Source organism: Salmo trutta, chromosome 10 (genome assembly GCF_901001165.1).
Source record: "Salmo trutta chromosome 10, fSalTru1.1, whole genome shotgun sequence".
Taxonomy (NCBI): domain Eukaryota; kingdom Metazoa; phylum Chordata; class Actinopteri; order Salmoniformes; family Salmonidae; genus Salmo; species Salmo trutta.
This window is the reverse complement of record NC_042966.1, coordinates 44471237-44492299: the sequence shown is the minus strand read 5'-3', so window position 1 is coordinate 44492299 and position 21063 is coordinate 44471237. Positions and strand designations below refer to the sequence as shown.

Here is a 21063-nt window from a genome sequence, read left to right as displayed (position 1 = left end):
TAAGCTTCCAGGGACGATGAGCGTTTTAGCTTTCAGTTTATTCCAAGATCTATAGGACAAGTAGTGTAAATATAACACAGTCATGAAGGCAGGACCCACTCATTTCATTCATACTGACAAATAGGAAATGCCAACATTATCCCTGTCAACAGTTAGGATAATTGCAGAGCACCCTGCCTCAGTCAGGATGTTCATTTTCTAGCTCACAAACTACATTCCTTTGCTGTGATGATCATTCTTGTCTCTCACTTTTTGATCTATTCAGCTCTTTGTGTGTCCTGTTCCCAGAGATCAACCAAGGTGTTGATCAGAGACCCAGGCTTTTGGCATAGATGGTAAAGCTTTCATTTCTGGACTGCAACATTGTAAGATTGTGCTGGACTGCAACATTGTAAGATTGTGCTGGACTGCAACATTGTAAGATTGTGCTGGACTGCAACATTGTAAGATTGTGCCCTCCACAGCACTTGATATACGTTGATTGGTAGGTTACACTATATTTAGATATTTCAAATATTACCTTAGACACCTTTGCTGTTTGCCACCGTACTCACTATTCGTGATGGTCTTTGTTCGTATCTACAGTGCCTTCGGAAAGTATTTAGACCCCTTGACTTTTTCCACATTTTGTTATGTTATAGCCTTATTCTAAAATTGATTAAATTGTTTTTTTCCCCTCATCAATCTACACACAATACCCTATAATGTTAAAGCAAAAACAGGTTTTGGGATATTTTTTTGCTCCGTTCATCTTTGCCTCGATCCTGACTAGTCTCCCAGTCCCTGAAAAACATCCCCACAGCGTGATGTTGCCACCACCATGCTTCACCGTAGGGATGATTCCAGATTTCCACAAGACGTGACGCTTGGAATTCAAGCCAAAGAATTTAATCTTGGTTTCATCAGACCAGAGAACCTTGTTTCTCATGGTCTGAGAGTCCTTTAGGTGCCTATTGGCAAACTCCAAGTGGGCTGTTATGTGCCTTTTACTGAGGAATGGCTTCCGTCTGGCCACTCTACCATAAAGGCCTGATTGGTGGAGGAACTCTAGAGCTCTGTCAGAGTGACCATCGGGTTCTTGGTGACCTCCCTGACAGTTTGCGCTGTTCTGTGAAGGGAGTAGTACACAGGCCTTTGTTTCTGGCCATTTTGAGCCTGTAATCGAACCCACAAATGCTGATGATCCAGATACTCAACTAGTCTAAAGGCCAGTTTTATTGCTTCTTTAATCAGAACAACAATTTTCAGCTGTTCTAACATAATTGCAAAAGAGTTTTCTAATGATCAATTAGCCTTTTAAAATGATAAACTTGGATTAGCTAACACAACGTGCCATTGGAACACAGGAGTGATGGTTGCTGATAATGGGCCTCTGTACGCCTATGTAGATATTCCATAAAGAATCTGCCGTTTCCAGTTACAATAGTCATTTATACATTAAAGTCTACACTGTATTTATGATCAATTTGATGTTATTTTAATGGACAAAAAATGTGCTTCTGTTTCAAAAACAAGGACATTTCTAAGTGACCCCAAAAGATTTTAACCCACTTAAAGCCAACATTTCTCTGAGTTGTCGCCATCATTGTAAAGCCCTATTTATTTTTGTTGCTTTGACAAAGTCATTTCTGACGATCATTATTTATTTAAAAGTGATTAGTGATTCATTTTAAGGTAAACGTAAAAAAATAAACAAAAAACCCTGTTACCTGAACTGAACTATTTTAATATGGAGAAACTATTCCTTTTTAAATATTTTTTTGAAAAGATACATTGAACATCTGATAGTCAAATCATAGTGTAAAAGTAGATGAGCTGGTCCTACTCTTTTTGGTCATTTTCTGATGTTTTGTGGTGGAAAACTGAGCAGGTCGAGCACAACATGTCAACACTGTTTGTTGTGGTGATGCATGCATTCAATGATAATTTATGGCTGATTTAAGATGAAATCAACCTTGTTTTATGGTCAACCCTGTTAATTTATTTGGCACTTAAAATTGTCTATTTATTTAATTTAAATGAAAACATGTTTTTGATTAAGTTCAACATGAGCTCTTTATGACAGAATGTTCAAATGAGGTGAAATCAAAAGATTTTCTTCAATCTCTGTGGTAACAAATGGAATACTGATATGACAGACAAACCATCCAGGGGAAATTCAGTTTCTCTTTATTATAAAGTGGCGGACCTTCTGCCATCGACATTTTGTGGAGGGATCTTCCTTTTTTAACAATATATTTTGTGACATTTTCCAATTCAAACAAAACATCAGCAAACATGGAAGGTGTGATATCAATGGTATGCTTAAAAAAATAAAATAAAAAAAATCACATGATTGTTCTGGAACAGAGTCAATAGACACAAGATACCACAAATAAAAGCACATTCTAGGATGATACTAGGATCCCAAGTCACAGGAAATACATGTGAATTTGTATAAAATTGTGGAGCAGTGACGTCTGGAAAAAGTAAATGTATCAACTACATGAGTAGCTATTTCATTGACTAAGGCATGTTTCCACAAAGACCAAATCAACTACCGTACTCTTGTCGTTGGACAGTTCAGTTGGAGACACCGACAGTGGGCTGCTTTTGTATCTGTGTTATGAACAAACCTGGGTTCAAGAACTATTCAAAATAATTCTAAATACTTTAGCTGTGCTTGATTGAGCTTGCCTGTTGCAATCAGTAGAAAATCCCTAAATGTTCAAAAAAAACCTGCCCACCTGGCACTCTTAAGCAGCCTTAAGCAAACGCTGAAAGTATCTGAAGGATTTCGAATAGTATTTGAACCCAAGTCTGGTTTCGATTCCATGTTGTACGGCGGCATCAGTAGTCAGGACCTTAGACCGCTTTCCCCTCCAGTTTTTTAACGACTCCTCTCCCTCCCAGCTTATCGATGAAGACAGAGCTGTCTTTGGCGTCTGACATGTCGTTCACCTGCCACTCAAACTTCAGACCTGTGAAACACACGAGAACACAGCCAGTCAGTCATTTCACATTTTTTTAAGGAATGGGGCAGTCCCAATCCTCACATATTTTAGTTAGTTTATTGGAGCTGAAATAGGCAGGTTTCAACTCTATGCTGCAGTTCTGGAGGACCTGGCGTAGCATGCTAGACCACCCTAGGTCACTAGTCTACAGTTTATGTCATTCATCAGGCTCATGAGCACTAGAATCCACAGTTGAAACAATAACAAAGTGGACACCCCGTCTCTGTTTTGGTAAAAAGCTGATGGATGGATGGGCCTGGAGAAATGTAACCACTCTATTTCATAGACAGAGCCATATGCAAGGACTGACCATCCATGATATAAAAATGATAGTTTTATCCATGTTATGAGTCTATACAGTATTTGTTTAAAACCTACACTCGATCCCTCCGATGTCAACAACTACAGACCAGTATCCCTTCTTTCTTTTCTCTCCAAAACTCTTGAACGTGCCGTCCTTGGCCAGCTCTCCTGCTCTCTCTCTCAGAATGACCTTCTTGATCCTAATCAGTCAGGTTTCAAGACTGGGCATTCAACTGAGACTGCTCTTCTCTGTGTCACGGAGGCTCTCCGCACTGCTAAAGCTAACTCTCTCTCCTCTGCTCTCATCCTTCTAGACCTATCTGCTGCCTTTGATACTGTGAACCATCAGATCCTCCTCTCCACCCTCTCCGAGCTGGGCATCTCCGGCGCGGCCCACGCTTGGATTGCGTCCTACCTGACAGGTCGCTCCTACCAGGTGGCGTGGCGAGAAGCTGTCTCCGCACCACGTGCTCTCACCACTGGTGTCCCCCAGGGCTCTGTTCTAGGCCCTCTCCTATTCTCGCTATACACCAAGTCACTTGGCTCTGTCATATCCTCACACGGTCTCTCCTATCATTGCTATGCAGACGACACACAATTAATCTTCTCCTTTCCCCCTTCTGACAACCAGGTGGCGAATCGCATCTCTGCATGTCTGGCAGACATATCAGTGTGGATGACGGATCACCACCTCAAGCTGAACCTCGGCAAGACGGAGCTGCTCTTCCTCCCGGGGAAGGACTGCCCGTTCCATGATCTCGCCATCACGGTTGACAACTCCCTTGTGTCCTCCTCCCAGAGTGCTAAGAACCTTGGCGTGATCCTGGACAACACCCTGTCGTTCTCCACTAACATCAAGGCGGTGACCCGATCCTGTAGGTTCATGCTCTACAACATTCGCAGAGTACGACCCTGCCTCACACAGGAAGCGGCGCAGGTCCTAATCCAGGCACTTGTCATCTCCCGTCTGGATTACTGCAACTCGCTGTTGGCTGGGCTCCCTGCCTGTGCCATCAAACCCCTACAACTCATCCAGAACGCCGCAGCCCGTCTGGTGTTCAACCTTCCCAAGTTCTCTCACGTCACCCCGCTCCTCCGCTCTCTCCACTGGCTTCCAGTTGAAGCTCGCATCCGCTACAAGACCATGGTGCTTGCCTACGGAGCTGTGAGGGGAACGGCACCTCCGTACCTTCAGGCTCTGATCAGGCCCTACACCCAAACAAGGGCACTGCGTTCATCCACCTCTGGCCTGCTCGCCTCCCTACCTCTGAGGAAGCACAGTTCCCGCTCAGCCCAGTCAAAACTGTTCGCCGCTCTGGCACCCCAATGGTGGAACAATCTCCCTCACGATGCCAGGACAGCGGAGTCAATCACCACCTTCCGGAGACACCTGAAACCCCACCTCTTTAAGGAATACCTGGGATAGGATAAAGTAATCCTTCTAACCCCCCCCCCTTTAAAGGATTTAGATGCACTATTGTAAAGTGTTTGTTCTACTGGATATTATAGGTGAATGCACCAATTTGTAAGTCGCTCTGGATAAGAGCGTCTGCTAAATGACTTAAATGTAATGTAAATGTTTACATTTATGTTGTTTACAAACATTGGAGTAAAACAATCTTATATTTTGGGTTCTGATGAGGTACGATCAGGGGCGTGTCCAGGGTGGCCAGTGTCCCCCTGAAATCTGATTGGCTGCCCCCCCCGTTTGAATAGATGTCCCTTTCTATGCACTGTTCGGAGGCTGGACTTATTTTGGAGTAGACAAACGTGCTCAGGTTACCTACTTAACCTGCTTTCTGAAGTGATTTGTTTGACAATCAGATGAAAACATCATGAGTTGTTTTTGTTCATGACACAGTCAAAGATAATACAGTAAATTAGGCTAGATGTCCTTACCATAAAGCCCATCAAAATGGTGCAAGCGTGTGTAAAACTAGGATGTCAAGTTAAAAACAGAGACGCCTGCATGTCACGGTATAATTCTGACTTTCAAGTGAATTTACTGCTGTACATTAATATCCTTATAAAAAATCCTGACCTTGAATGCAAACACTAATACTACTTTTGGAATTGATTTATGATTAATTTGGACAGGGAAACGTACCAAACCTAAGCTGAAGCATTAAATGCGTTGAACCATCATAATTATATTGAAACAAATCCACCTTGTATCAATTCAATTCCTCATTTTATGGCCCTCCCTAAACTGGGTCTGTGCCCTGGCCACCTGGCCACCTCATCCGCCCTGGCCACCTGGCCACCTCATCCGCCCTGGCCACCTCACCCGCCACACCACTGGGTACGACAGTTGAACTCAGCTCATTAGGCATTTAACCCGTGTATATAGCCAGGTTATCATCGACTAGGTACTGGTAACCCGTGTATATAGCCAGGTTCTCATCTACTAGGTACTGGTACCCTGTGTATATAGCCAGGTTATTATCTACTAGGTACTGGTAACCCGTGTATATAGCCAGGTTCTCATCTACTAGGTACTGGTAACCCGTGTATATAGCCAGGTTCTCATCTACTAGGTACTGGTAACCCGTGTATATAGCCAGGTTATCATCGACTAGGTACTGGTAACCCGTGTATATAGCCAGGTTATCATCGACTAGGTACTGGTACCCCGTGTATATAGCCAGGTTATCATCGACTAGGTACTGGTACCCCGTGTATATATCCAGGTTATCATCTACTAGGTACTGGTACCCCGTGTATATATCCAGGTTATCATCTACTAGGTACTGGTAACCTGTGTATATATCCAGGTTCTCATCGACTAGGTACTGGTAACCCGTGTATATAGCCAGGTTATCGTTACTCATTGTGTATTTATTATTACGTTTTGCTTTTCTATTATTTCTCCATTTTCTTTCTCTCTGTATTGTTGGGAAACATTTCACTGTTAGTCCACACCTGTTTACGAAGCATGTGACGAATAACATTTAATTTGTTTAATGATTAATCTATAAATCCAACTGTGGATTAAAGCTTTAAGTCATGTAATAGAAGGCTTTTGAAAATGAGAGTATTTTATTGGACAAGCCAGTCTCCCTGTTTCAGTCCATTTTCTTCCATCTGATGCTGGAAAGGAGATATGTTGAACGTTTTGAAACATTTTACATTTTAGTCATTTAGCAGACGCTCTTATCCAGAGCGACTTACAGTAGTGAATGCATACATTTCATACATGGCCCCCCGTGGGAATCGAACCCACAACCCTGGCATTGCAAACACCATGCATTGCAAATACCATGCTCTACCAACTGAGCTACAGGGAAGGCGCCTAAACTCTTACTGTCACGACTTCCGCCGAAGTCGGTCCCTCTCCTTGTTCGGGCGGTCGACGTCACCGGCCTTCTAGGCATCACTGATCCACTTTTCATTGGTTTTGTCTTGTCTTCCTTCACACCTGGTTCCAATCCCATCAATTACATGTTGTGTATTTAACCCTCTGTTTCCCCTCATGTTCTTGTCGGAGATTGTTTGATTGTATGTGATTGTGCATGTATTATGTTGATGTGCGACGAGTTTTGTACCCACTTTTGTTATTTTGGACATTTTGTTTTTTTTCAGCATTTATTAAACAACTCCGTTTTTTTTTTACCAAGTTCGTTCTCCTGCACCTGACTTCCCTGCCACCAACACGCACCCATTACACCTACCTTGGAACTTTGCTTTAATGTATTGCTTTGAGCTGGCGTATTTCATTTTCTTTTTGATAGTTGAGTGTTCTGGAGCCCTGTAATTAAAAACAGAAGAATACTACATTTAGAAAGTGTTCCAAACATTTTGCCTTGAGTCAATTAACAAATCCTCTCTCTCACACACACACACACACACACACGCCCTCCATTCAATATGGCTGCCATGGTAATGTTATTGATGTAATTCTAACTCTATGGTCCAACCTACCACATGATCTATAGTCCACCTTCCTTGGGGCTGTCCTTGCTCTCCCAGGAACAGTCATACTGGGTTAGTTATTGTAATCTATTTATTCAAACTCTGTTATTCTCACTTTTTAGCCAACCTACCACATGACGAAGACCAGGTCCTAAGGGTTAGTGTTAGTTATTACAAGTCTAGTTATTACAAGTCTAGTTATTCTAACTCTATGGTCCAACCTACCACATGATGAAGACCAGGTCCTCTTTGGGGCTGTCCTTGCTCTCCCAGGAACAGTCGTACAGGGCATAGCGGCAGTCATCCGTCGGCATCATGTTAACGATCTTCCTGAATACGTCCTCCTCCCCGTTCAGGTCCTTGACCTTAATTGATTGGTAATTGATAACAAATTATATAGAGCTTTTTCCCCCAGATGTTCACGTTACTAACCCTAACCCCAATTATAATAGTAAGAAAGTTTGGACATTGCGGTTTCTGCATTTTGATACATTAACATGACACTACATAATTATATGGCAGCCACGTTAGCTCCCAATTACATTATACAGAATGTTCTGAATTTTAAACAATGCTACGTGTAACTGAATGTCTAGGATTAGAACAAGGTAGCTATTACTTGTCATCATTGGATCAAATTAATGCTTAAAAAAAAGGCAAGGCGCTAACATGGCGCCCATTCTACAAGTTGCCCAAACTCTGATTGCTTACAAAATGTCACCCTATTTCCTAGGGGGGGCGGCAGGTAGCCTGGTGGGCGGCAGGTAGCCTGGTGGGTGGCAGGTAGCCTGGTGGGCGGCAGGTAGCCTGGTGGGTGGCAGGTAGCCTGGGGGGCGGCAGGTAGCCTGGGGGGCGGCAGGTAGCCTGGTGGGTGGCAGGTAGCCTGGTGGGTAGGAGGTAGCCTGGTGGGTAGGAGGTAGCCTGGGGGGCCGCAGGTAGCCTGGGGGGCCGCAGGTAGCCTGGTGGGTAGCAGGTAGCCTGGTGGGTAGCAGGTAGCCTGGGGGGCGGCAGGTAGCCTGGTGGGTAGCAGGTAGCCTGGTGGGTAGCAGGTAGCCTGGGGGGCGGCAGGTAGCCTGGTGGGTAGGAGCGCTGGGCCAGTAACCCCAAGGTTGCCGGATCGAATCCCCTGAGCTGACAAGGTTAAAATTTGTCATTCTGCCCCTGAGCAAGGCAGTTAACCCACTGTTCCCCGGGCGCCGATGACTTGGATGTCAGTTAAGGCAGCCCTCTGCACCTCTCTGATTCAGAGGGGTTGGGTTAAATGTGGAAGACACATTTCAGGTGAATGCATTCAGTTGTACAACTGACTAGGTATCCCCCCCTTTCCTATATAGTTCACTACTTTTGACCGGAGATTTTTTAATGAGATTTAGGATGTAGCCCCAAAATTCTTTCTGCGATTCCTCGCATCCTACCTCCTTGACTCCATCTCAGTAATATGAGGGTGGAGGGGGAGGTCCCTCCCCTTGGACCTTGGGGGGTTGAGGTCCCTCCCCTTGGGGGGTGGGGGGGGGGGTCCCTTGGACTTTCTTCTCCAATTCATTTTGAGAACGAAGCGAGGATGCAAGGAATCGAGGAAATAGGAATTGAGAAAAGGGCTTAAAATGCCTAAATACTTGGTCCTCTGAATCTCAGTTGGTACAGCATGACGCTTGCAACACCAGGATAGAGGACTTCGGATAAAAGTATCTGCTAAATGTCCTATATTATTAACTGATAATTATATACTATTATATACGCAGCTTCTGACCTTCAGGCATTTGTCCTCATCCACGATGATACATTTCCCGTCGTCGCTGATCTTGAAGAGCACCAGCTTCAGCTGCTCCTGCTTGTCAGCCCCCTGGAGGCGAACTCTGATCTTGTCAAACGTGAGAACGACGTCATCATGAACCGCTATTCCAGAGGCCTGGTCACAAAGGAGAAGACGAAGAATTAGAATACAAATGGTCACAAAGGAGAGAAGAAGAAGACAATGGACACCAAAAAAAAATACTCCTATTGATGGGAAGTTCAGCTCTTTTAACAGACTCTGATCTTTGACTCATTTTGTTCATTTGAGTCAGTAATGCTGACTACCGGTGAAAGATTAACTGAAAACTGGAGAGTCATGATTCTACAAGCCTCTTGTTTACATGTCGCATAGGAGGCTTATTGGAGCCGTCATTTGTGACCGAGACTTGTAAAAATATGCTTTAAACAAATGTACATGTGTTGATTGCTAGGCATACAAATACTATTATTTCTTGAAACATTTTAAATGAGGTCTAGTTGTGGCCACAACCGACTAGATTCTGAACGACTCTTGGCGGAATGCATTGCTCGACTGCCACGAGGGTGATAAGTACAGTCGTTTGAGGAACTACAGCCCCCCCCCTAAAACGATTCGTTCTCGGGTTCGAGTTTGTTGAGCAGCGGGTCTGAGTTTCTGTTTTAGTTGTACAAAGCGGTGTCCATCATAACATTCAATAATCAATTCATTTCATTCATTTTTTGCACCATGCGATGATCAATGAACAGTTCTAAACATGTTTCGTCTCCGTGCTCATGATCGATTTCCCTGTATGCAGTTGATGGTCGGAGGACGTCTCTGGAGCCGCGGAGCCAGAGGATTAATGTATTAATCCTACTGTAGGACTCATTGCGGCCAGCACTAGCAGGTCAAACTAACGACTAAAATGAACGGGTCACTCAGAAAATCATGACTCTCGAATCAGTAAAAAAATAAAATAAAAAAGTCGTTCAAAAAGAACGAATCGTTCGCAAAACAGCATAAATGCCAATCCCTGATATGTAAAGAAACGTCATCTCGCCGTCGACTGCGTTTATTTTCAGCAAACTTAACATGTGTAAATATTTGTATGAACATCACAAGATTCAACAACTGAGACATAAAATGAACAAGTTCCACAGACATGTGACTAACAGAAATGGAATAATGTGTCCCTGAACAAAGGGGGGGTCAAAATCAAAAGTAACAGTCAGTATCTGGTGTGGCCACCAGCTGCATTAAGTACTGCAGTGCATCTCCTCCTAATGGACTGCACCAGATTTGCCAGTTCTTGCTGAGATGATACCCCACTCTTCCACCAAGGCACCGGCAACCGTCTGGGGGGGAATGGCCCAAGCCCTCACCCTCCGATGAAACAGGTCCCAGATGTGCTCAATGGGATTGAGATCCGAGCTCTTCGCTGGCCATGGCAGAACACTGACATTCCTGTCTTGCAGGAAATCACGCACAGAATGAGCAGTATGGCTGGTGGCATTGTCATGCTGGAGGGTCATGTCAGGATGAGCCTGCAGGAAGGGTACCACATGAGGGAGGAGGATGTCTTCCCTGTAACACACAGTGTTGAGATTTCCTGCAATGACAACAAGCTCAGTCCGATGATGCTGTGACACACCGCCCCAGACCATGACAGACCCTCCACCTCCAAATCGATCCTGCTCCAGAGTACAGGCCTCGATGTAACGCTCATTCCTTCAACGATAAACGCAAATCCGACCATCACCCCTGGTGAGACAAAACCGCGACTCATCAGTAAAGAGCACTTTTTGTCAGTCCTGTCTGGTCCAGCGACGGTGGGTTTGTGCCCATAGGCGACGTTGTTGCCGGTGATGTCTGGTGAGGACCTGCCTTACAACAGGCCTACAAGCCCTCAGTCCAGCCTCTCTCTCAACCTATTGCGGACAGTCTGAGCACTGATGGATGGATTGAGCGTTCCTGGTGTAACTCGGGCAGTTGTTGTTGCCATCCTGTACCTGTCCCGGAGGTGTGATGTTCAGATTGTCGTGGAATATTGCTTCAAAAAATATAACACTCTTACAAGAACTTTTGAATTCAATATAGACTTTAATACAAAGTACCAAAGCCGAGCCCTTCCATGGAAGGACCCTATTACACACGCAACAGGGCCGAGCCCCTCCATGAAAAAGACTAAATTCTCATATTTCAGAGTCCTATCTTTATATGATTCTGTCTCTGCATATCGTATAGAGTCCCCTCCCTCTATATGAAAATAGCTTCCCTAGACCGTTCTTCACCATTATCTCTCCATATCAGTTCTTGCTTGTTTAACGCCTGACGACGCACACATCTGTTCCGGTTTTGGATTACAATGGTGGCAGAACCCCCTAGCTTACACAACAAAAATACATTGTATATGGTTCACATGTCGGTCAATTTGCCACCATCCTTCCTCCTGCTTCCTCCTGACATTGGTACGTCAGAAGGCACAAATGTATCTATGTTCTCAGCTAATGCAATCTTTGGCATGACATCCTACTCAGAGATGGCAATTGTATTGCATTCCCCCACCTCTCTATCCGGCCAATGTACTCATTGTCTACATTAGTGGCTCAGCATATCAGCTGCCCCTAGTAGCCCCCTAGTTACATTACATTAACACCCACAAGATGTACCGATCCTGTGCAGGTGTTGTTTACACGTGGTCTGCCACTGCGAGGACAATAAGCTATCCGTCTTGTCTCCGTCTTAGGCGTCTCAACATACGGACATTGCAATTTATTGCCCTGGCCACATTTGCAGTCCTCATGCCTCCGTGCAGCATGCCTAAAGCACGTTCACGCAGATGAGCAGGGACCCTGGGCATCTTTCTTTTGGTGTTTTTCCAGAGTCAATAGAAAGGCCTCTTTAGTGTCCTAAGTTTTCATAACTGTGACCTTAATTGCCTACCGTCTGTAAGCTGTTAGTGTCTTAACGACCGTTCCACAGGTGCATGTTCATGGTTCATTGAACAAGCATGGGAAACAGTGTTTAAACCCTTTACAATGAATATCTGTGAAGTTATTTCGATATTTAGGAATTAACAAGCCAGTGTTGTAGTCGAGTCACTAAACCTTGAGTCTGAGTCTAGTCCCAAGTCTCCTGTGCTCGAATCCGAGTCGAGTCCCTATGGCTGAAGTCCAAGTGCTCAAGTCTGAGTCACTGGGTCTGAGTTTAAACAAAATATACCACATTAATATTGGTTTATGTGCACAAAGCAAAAACAAATGATTCAGTTTTGTTGTTAACATATTTGGTATTTTGGTTACTGCTGTTTTTTTGCTTTACTTGTAGCTCATCCGTTGTTAGATTCGTGCCTCTCTTGATTTGGCCAGGATTTGGTAGAAGAAATCTGCCCAGCAACAATGTCCTCCCGCTTGCTATTTTCTGCTTTCCCTATGCCCAAAGCTATAAATTCCTACCTGGCGGGTGAGCAGAGTTTGCCATTCAAGATGCGACTTGCATCTCTGGTGGGTAGCCTGAACTCATAGGACCGGTATAAGCCCTTGGCAGGCTATCTAGTCATGAGTTAATTTGAAAAGACAATTGCAAGGAATTTCTCTAATCTCAAAATCGGCATACCACTTTACAGCTAACCACAGCCAGCCAGAGGCTGCAAGCTGTTTTGTTGTTCCTTTATAGGAATAAATGCCACTCTAAATCGTCTCACCCACTTGAAGAAGTGTTGATCACTATGTACAGCGGCACCTCTTAAAAAAAAAACACAGAAGAAGCCGAAAAGCCTCAACAGGGATGTTCTCATTGTTCCCATCCACCAACTAGTTTTCAAACCTGTCTTTAATACTCGATTGGAACAGTATTTATATTTATCACCATGGAACGTTTTGAAATACCGAACAATAATACACGGTACCCATTCAGTTGATATAGATAGATGGAGCACCAATTCACTAGCCTGGATTTTGAATAACGCATGGAGAGACTAGGATCCGTGCAATCCTGAATCCTTGGGATGTCCCTACTCCATAGCTTAGCTAGCTATTTTATTTATTTATTTCAAACCAATGCTTTTGAACATTTCTCGTTTTTTTGTTCTCATCTGTTCATGCACCTGATTTGAATGTAAATGTTTGCTCAAGTAAGTAGAATTAAGTAGTTTTAGTTGTGTAACGTGAACATCAACGAGGACAATAATGCAAGCTAACTAGTTAATGTTACTTGGCTAGCTTGCTAATGTTTGATGGTTTGCTAACGTTAGCTTGCTATCCAGCTAGAACTTGGCTATTGCTAGCTAGCTAAATGCTGTTAAGTTGGCTAGTTTGCTATCTGATTGTGACCTTGCTAGCCGAGTTACTTAGCTAGCTAGCTTATGTTTGATGCTAAAATTGGCTAGCTAGCAACATTGACTAACGTTATAGCTATTTACATTCAGAGGAGAAAAAAAAGCGCTGGCTTTATTCATGTGCTAATCTGGAGTCTTTCAATTATTTTATTTAACTAGGCAAGTCATTTAAGAACAAATTCTTATTTACAATGGACGGCCAAACCCAAATCAGGATGACGCTGGGCCAATTGTGCGCCACCCAATGGGACTCCCAATCACGGGCAGTTATGATACAGCCTGGAATCAAACCAGGGTCTGTAGTGACACCTCTAGCACTGAGATGGAGTGCCTTAGACTGCTGCTGTGCCACTCGGGAGCCCCTATTTAGGGCAATGGCCAGTCCCAGCCTTGTATTCACCACAGCACCATGTGGATGTATGTAACGTTATATTCACTTTGCCCAGATAAGACTATCTGTTCCAACAGATTAACTCTGGGCTCACTGCTGCACCCTACCACACTTACCAGTTATTCATATTCTGTTACACATTGAAAGTACTTTTGTCTACCAGACCAATGCAATAGTTATGTTACCTTACTGCACTACCAATGTACAGTATATAAAAATAAAAAACTGTTAAGTGAGAAGTAGGCATTGGTCTGGACCCGAAAAATAAAGGAAATTCACATAAGTACCACAATGCCTATTCCACCCACCAAGGTTTTCCAGCACACAGCTTTGACCTACTACAGTAGCTATGTTGGTATTGTACTTCAAACAATGTGTAGGCAGGTTGCTTAGGATTCAAACCTTCTCAAAACTGTCTCATTTATACTCCTAGAGGTGCTTCCACAATAATGTGATTTTTCTTTGTTCTGCATACAAGATAAAGTTTTGGATTCTTCACTCACAACACCGATCCCATTCCACTACCTTTTCCAGCTGTTTTTATTATTTGAAAATAAAGCTTTGCTTTTATACTTACAAGACCATCATGCTTGATGGAGCTGTTTAGTCTTGTTGTAATGTGGTGCCTGCCTGTATTTCCTTAAATAGTTTTATTTAGTAATTCAAGTCATTGAGAACAAAATATATATTTTTGGGGGGGGGGGTCAGTAGGTGTCCCACATGAACACCACACCTGGTGTTCAACACAGCCACTCATGTATAGAGGTCTATAGAGCCTGTCTCCATCCCTGATTTCTAAAACCGTTAGCTTACCGCTGTAATACTGACATAAGCTCAGAAACACTTGTTTTGAAAACATGGTCCTGTTTTATCAATTGCCGTGCTGATCAATGGGGAGTTCATGACCTCTGTCAAATGAATATATGTCACTTAAAGTTCTGTCTATCGCCTCGCCCCCCCCACACACACAATAATACTGACATTCTATGCTGCTACGGCACTGAACTTATTCCACTCACTATGCACATGGGAAAACAATGTATACTATTATACCTGTAAACTCACTTTTTAATTTGTTTTATTTACATCTTATTTTCTGCATGCCTCTTGTACTTGATTTTGTTTGTCTTTTTTTTCATATATATATATATATATATATATATATATATATATATATATCTCACTTATTTCACTGCTTTCCTATGTTACTTATTTGATTACTATGTTGTGATTGCACTGTGTGAGAAGCACATGACAATAAAATTAGATTTGACTGGATTTGATTAGTGGTCACCACTGGATGGAGGTGACACAGGACTGGACTCTCCTTATCAGATAGATTTTGTACACACATCATTTACACTATTCTTCAAAAGGCGCCCAATGCATCTTCATGAATAAAGATCTATACATATATCTGAAAGTAAGTGGTGACAAGGGAGTAGGAATGCTGCTGGTTTGACGCTGAAAAAGGAGGCCTAGTTTTTGTTTTGTTCCAGAGTGAAAACTAAAAAGGGAGACGGGGAAGTGGGAGGGTAGAGTGAGACAACGCATTCAAAGATGATCTACTTTTCAATACTCAAGGGGACAGAAAGACAATACTATTGTTTTCAATTTCGTAAAGCAGTTTGTGTTTCTTAACCAGGTAAAAGCTAGAATAGTAGACTGGTGACTACTGGTTACAGTGAAGCAAGCGAGTCACTTGCGCAATGTGCAGAGTTGAGGAAGCTACTCTGAAAATATAAAGTTAACCAAGCTACCAATTACATCACACTGGGAAAAAGGTTAAGCAACACTAAAGCTCCCCTTAAGAAAAATATAGTTTACTGAACTAAAGTAGTTTACTAAAATCCAAACTACTTTGTGATAAATTATCATATCTGAATCGTTGTAGAATGAAAATTTCAAAAACAGATCTGTCGTCAGATGAAACACAGAATGTGAAATTTATCCTATTAAAACACAAACACGATGTTAAGTGAGAATTAGGCAGATGATAAAAAGAGAAGGGTGAAGTAGTCAATCATTTCCTTACTTTTTTTTGTTGCAGTTTTTTGTTATTGTAAAACTAGTGTGTAGTTCCAGTAGTTAGCTACATGGCAAAAAAAACAAATGAACTACTGAAAACCGGAACCTGGCACTCATCACGTGTTTCTCTGCAGATCACCATCTGACTGCTGAGGCAAGTCCTTTACACTGCGAGCTAGTCAACAGAAACCTCACTGCTCTGCAAACCCAGAGCTGCTAATATTCTGCTTACCATAGTAGCCCATCCAGTCTAAGTGCAAATACAAGTCACATGAAGGTGAGTCCAAGTCACCGATGACACAAGTTGTAGTGCAGCTCATCAATGTGGAAAGAGAACGGTTAGAGCCCGTTGGGTTCAAGATGAGTCGGCCAGCTGGGGTTAAGGGTTAAGGGTCAGGTTAACACACAGGACTAGAATGAGTAGAACTGGCTTCCCTATTCAAGTCAATGATGCCATAGTGGGGGTGGACTGGCAGCCATTTTGAGTGCACCAAAGCAAAGCAGGAAGTAAAAGCAGTTATAGTATTTATATGGGTGGTCTGGGTAAAGGCCTCAATGGCAGTTTCAGCTTAGTCACATCAAAAACACTCAGTGTTTGACGATATCATTTATTTGATAGTTCATTCATTGCCAGGTGATTGATTAAAGTCAAATTATTAAATTCAGATTACATTTTTTGCAGGCTTTAATATCACTCCATATCAAGGCATAGTCTTATTAGCTCTACGTAGCCCTATGTAGCCCTATTAGCCCTATTAGCCCACACAGAAGGTTGTCATTGAATCCATGTGGGTTTAGTCGGATGAATGCACGACCCTGTGAAGGCGAAGCCCTATTAGTTTGTTTTTAAAGCAGTTAATTCCACCTCTCTAGCAGGGAAGACTTCCATTCACTACCTGGAATGTAACACAGTTACAGCTAGTTCTGAAGTAATGCACTCAAGCCAGTCTAGCTTATCCAACCTACTCTTAGACACAATACCAATAACCCTGGCCTGATACGACTGCAACTCTACTCTAACACAATCAATACAACACACACACACACACACACACACACACACACCAACTGCATCCACTAATTCAATCACCCTGAGCAACAGCACTAAAACCATTCTGACTAGAGTGGGCCATGTTTGGACAATAACCATAGAAGTTGGCAAGACTTCAGACAGATATGGGACAGGGCTAGAAGCAGTTTATCTGTTCATACAGAAACCTTCCTTCTTGCTTCCACTGAGGAGTAGAGAAAGACTCACCTGAACAGGACTGACCTGAAAACAGAGGCAGTCTCTCACCTAAACAGGACTGACCTGAAAACAGAGGCAGTCTCTAACCTGGACAGGACTGACCTGAATGTATTTAGCTGAGGAAGCTGCACCCACATGGGGCAGACATAGCCTAGGGGGAAAAGATAAACATTTCCCAAACAAGTTTGTCAGCTGAAACTGTTGTATAAACAATTTTCCAGAATGAAGATGGTAAAAGCTCTAAAAAGGTATAATGTTATAGATTTAAATTCATTTTTGTTTCATCAGACCAGAGGACATTTCTCCAAAAAGTCCAATCTTTGTCCCCATGTGCATTTGCAAACCGTAGTCTGGCTTATTTTAATGGCGGTTTTGGAGCAGTGGCTTCTTCCTTGCTGAGTGGCCTTTCAGGTTGTGTCGAAATAGGACTCGTTTTACTGTGGATATAGATACTTTTGTACCCGTTTCCTCCAGCATCTTCACAAGGTCCTTTGCTGTTGTTCTGGGATTGATTTGCACTTTTCGCACCAAAGTACGTTCATCTCTTGGAGACAGAACGCGTCTCCTTCCTGAGCGGTATGACGGCTGCATGGTCCCCTGGTGTTTATACTTGCGTACTATTGTTTGTACAGATGAACGTGGTGCCTTCAGGCGTTTGGAAATTTCTCCGAAGGATGAACCAGACTTGTGGAGGTCTACAATTTTTTTCTTAGGTCTTGGCTGATTTCTTTAGATTTTCCCATGATGTCAAGCAAAGAGGCACTGAGTTTGAATGTAGGCCTTGAAATACATCCACAGGTACACCTCCAATTGACTCAAATGATGTCAATTAGCCTATCAGAAGCTTCTAAAGCCATGACATAATTTTCTGGAATTTTCCAATCTGTTTGAAAGGGTTAGGCGTCCCGCTAGCGGGACAACTTCCGGTGAAACTGGAGGGCGCGGCAATTCAAATAAATAATCATAAAAATTATGGATATTAAACATTTCGGTACATATAAGTGTCTTATATTGTCTGAAAGCTTAAATTCTTGTTAATCTAACTGCACTGACCGATTTACAGTAGCTATTACAGCGAAAGCATGCCATGCGATTGTTTGAGGACGCCACAAAATATTTTTCCACCTGCACAGGTTTCATAAATTCACAAATAGCAATGAAATATTTACTTACTTTTTGAAAATATTCCTTTGATTTGTCATCCAAAGGGTGCCAGCTATAACATGTAGTGTCGTTTTGTTAGATAGTCAGTTTAGTTGGTGCCATTGATTTGATTAATCCACTCGTTCAACTTGCAGAGAAAGGAATCCGAACATCTACCGCTAAACTTTGTTTCAACAAGTCAAAATACGTTTCTATTTACTCCTCAGATAACCTAAAATGTAATCAAACTATAATATTTCTTACGGAAAGAAGTATGTTCAATAGAAAACTGATTTTATCAGGTGCATCTTGTCTTCATCGCGTGCCCAAACACGAATTTCCAAGACTGTGTCTAAAACTAAGATTTCTTATTTGTTTTGAAAGTTACAAGCCTGAAACCTTGAACATAGACTGCTGACACCCTGTGGAAGCCATAGGAATTGCATCATGGGAGCTAGAATTCAGAATGCCCCTATACTTTCCATTGTAAGAGCATGGTCTCTCAAAAAAGAACAATTTCCGGTTGGTTTTTCTTTGGATTTTTTCCTACCATATCTATTGTGTTATAGTCTCCTACATCATTTTAACATTTCTACAAACTTCAAAGTGTTTTCTATCCAATGGTACCAATTATATGCATATCCTGGGTTCAGTGCCTGAACAACAGGCAGTTTACCCTGGGCACATCAGTCAGGCGGAAAATGAGAAAAAAGGCGCCCTAAACTTCTGCCCCACTGGAATTGTGATACATTGAAATATAAGTGAAATAATCTGTCTGTAAACAATTGTTGGAAAAATTACTTGTGTCCTGCACAAAGTAGATGTCCTAACCGACTTGCCAAAACTATAGTTTGTTAACAAGACATTTGTGGAGTGGTTGAAAAACGAGTTTTAATGACTCCAACCTAAGTGTATGTAAACTTCCGACTCCAACTGTACATGGAGTATAGTGAGAGAGAGAATTGGAGAAGAGAGAGAAATACATGGCGTATAGAGAGAAAAACTATTATTGGTCCCATGTTAACAAAGAGTCTCAGCGTAGGTGTGCTGATCTTGGATCAGGCCCCCTGGTCAACACATTGATGAACTAAAAAGCCAAACTGACCCTAGATTAGTCAGCTTTGTGAACACAGGCCCTGACCTTTGTGAACACAGGCCCTGATCTTTGTGAACACAGGCCCTGATCTTTGTGAACCCAGGCCCTGATCTTTGTGAATCCAGGCCCTGATCTTTGTGAATCCAGGCCCTGATCTTTGTGAATCCAGGCCCTGATCTTTGTGAATCCAGGCCCTGATCTTTCTCAGTAACTTTCTTAGTCTCTCTCGGCATACATAGTTTCCTTGTGAGTGGTCTAGGCCTCTGTCGGCCACATTCCTGGAGACAGTAAGGAACAAGTCAGCACTAGTCGTAGAACCGCCCTGGTGACGCCAAAACACTCAGGAGGGCGCTGGTTGTATAACTAATGTCACCCTATATAGTGCACTACTTTAGACCAGGGCACATAGAAACCTATTCCCTATATAGTGCACTACTTTTGGCAGTTCGAATGCCCCCTAAACCTTTTATATTCCTTACTTAGAAGAATCCAAAACATATTGTAAGACAAAAGCTTTCATCCGAATGGCAAGAGTAAGCAAGTCGATGACACACAACAAAAACGTTTGCTCTTTAATGAAGATGGTGAAAGTAACTCTGGACGTTGTGAATGCCAAAAGAGCCAAAGATTCAGGATAGATTCCCACTGAGGGTTCAAGTGTTATGTTTTTACAATTATCAGTGTGGTATTGGTGAATATTGGACTGGAGAGAGAGAGAGAGAGTTATACTGTCCATTTGATAAGTTATTTTAAAACCGTTCTCTCAGTTTCATAACATAAGACATATTTCCTAACCTCTAACCCCACGATATATAGTAATACTGAGAATATGTTGGCTTAGGAAGCGCCATCGATGCAAAAACAGCCAGTACTCACCATTTACACTGCTGTGAAGAAAGTAGACAGGAGAAGGACGAGGATAGGTGTATCCAGCGCTTCTTGGTCGGGAAAGAAAAAGCAGGTAGAAAGAGAGGGAGGTTGGATTGCAGTGGTACACACCCGTCAGCTTCCTGTTTTCTTCTGACGGCAAACGTAGCCTGAGGCCAGTTTCCTGTAAAAACAGGTATATTAAATTGGTAAGAACACTACAAGGCTCTCTGCAACTCAATTTATAAACACTAACTTATCACAATGCTAATAAAGTCATAAGTTACCCGACTATGTACACTGAACAAAAAATATAAAAACAACATGCAACAATTTCAAAGGTTTTATATAAGGAAATCAGTCAATTGAAATATATTCTTTAGGCCCTAATCTATGAATATCATGACTGGGAATACATATATACATCTGTTGGTCACAGATACGTTAAATAAAAAAGGTAGGGGGGTGTGGATCAGAAAACCAGTCAGTATCGGGTGTGACCACCATTTGCCTCATGCAGCGCGACATCTCCTTCACATAGAGTTGATCAGGGTGTTGATTGTGGCCTGTGGAATGTTGTCCCACTCCTCTTCAATGGCTGTGTGAAGATGCAGGATATTGGAACTGGAACGCGGTGTCGTACACGTCGATCCAGAGCATCCCAAACATGCTCAATGGGTGACATGTCTGGTGAGTATGCAGGCCATTGAAGAACTGGGACATTTTCAGCTTCCAGGAATTGTGTACAGATCCTTGCGACATGGGGCCGTGCATCGTCATGCTGAAACATGAGGAGATGGCGGCGGATGAATGGTACGACAACGGGCCTCAGGATCTCGTCACAGTATCTCTGTGCATTCAAATTGCCATCGATAACATGCAATTGTGTTTGTTGTCTGTAGCTTGTCCAAACCATAACACCACCACCATGGCACTCTGTTAACAACGTTGACATCAGCAAACCACTCGCCCACACGACCCTTACTTTACAC

At 42.7% G+C, this 21063-nt stretch overlaps 1 protein-coding gene across 1 annotated transcript; it reads right to left on the bottom strand.

Annotated features, from left to right (window-relative positions):
- Positions 1–2148: 2148 nt before the first annotated feature.
- Positions 2149–20210, bottom strand: LOC115201757 (cofilin-2). The gene is made up of 5 exons (XM_029765646.1): positions 20081–20210; positions 8959–9117; positions 7434–7573; positions 6968–7044; positions 2149–2960 (listed from the first exon to the last, which is right to left on the bottom strand). The coding sequence occupies exons 1-5, from the start codon at positions 20081–20083 to the stop codon at positions 2845–2847; spliced, it is 495 nt and encodes a 164-aa protein (XP_029621506.1). The 5' UTR covers positions 20084–20210; the 3' UTR covers positions 2149–2844.
- Positions 20211–21063: the final 853 nt, after the last annotated feature.

Excerpts from the sequence above, each read along its gene's own strand:
- LOC115201757 (XM_029765646.1), bottom strand. Across the intron at positions 7,574-8,958 it reads ATGAGGACAAATGCCTGAAG|GTCAAGGACCTGAACGGGGA; the intron begins GTCAGAAGCTGC and ends CAATCAATTAAG. Across the intron at positions 2,961-6,967 it reads CATTAAAGCAAAGTTCCAAG|GTCTGAAGTTTGAGTGGCAG; the intron begins GTAGGTGTAATG and ends TGTGTTTCACAG.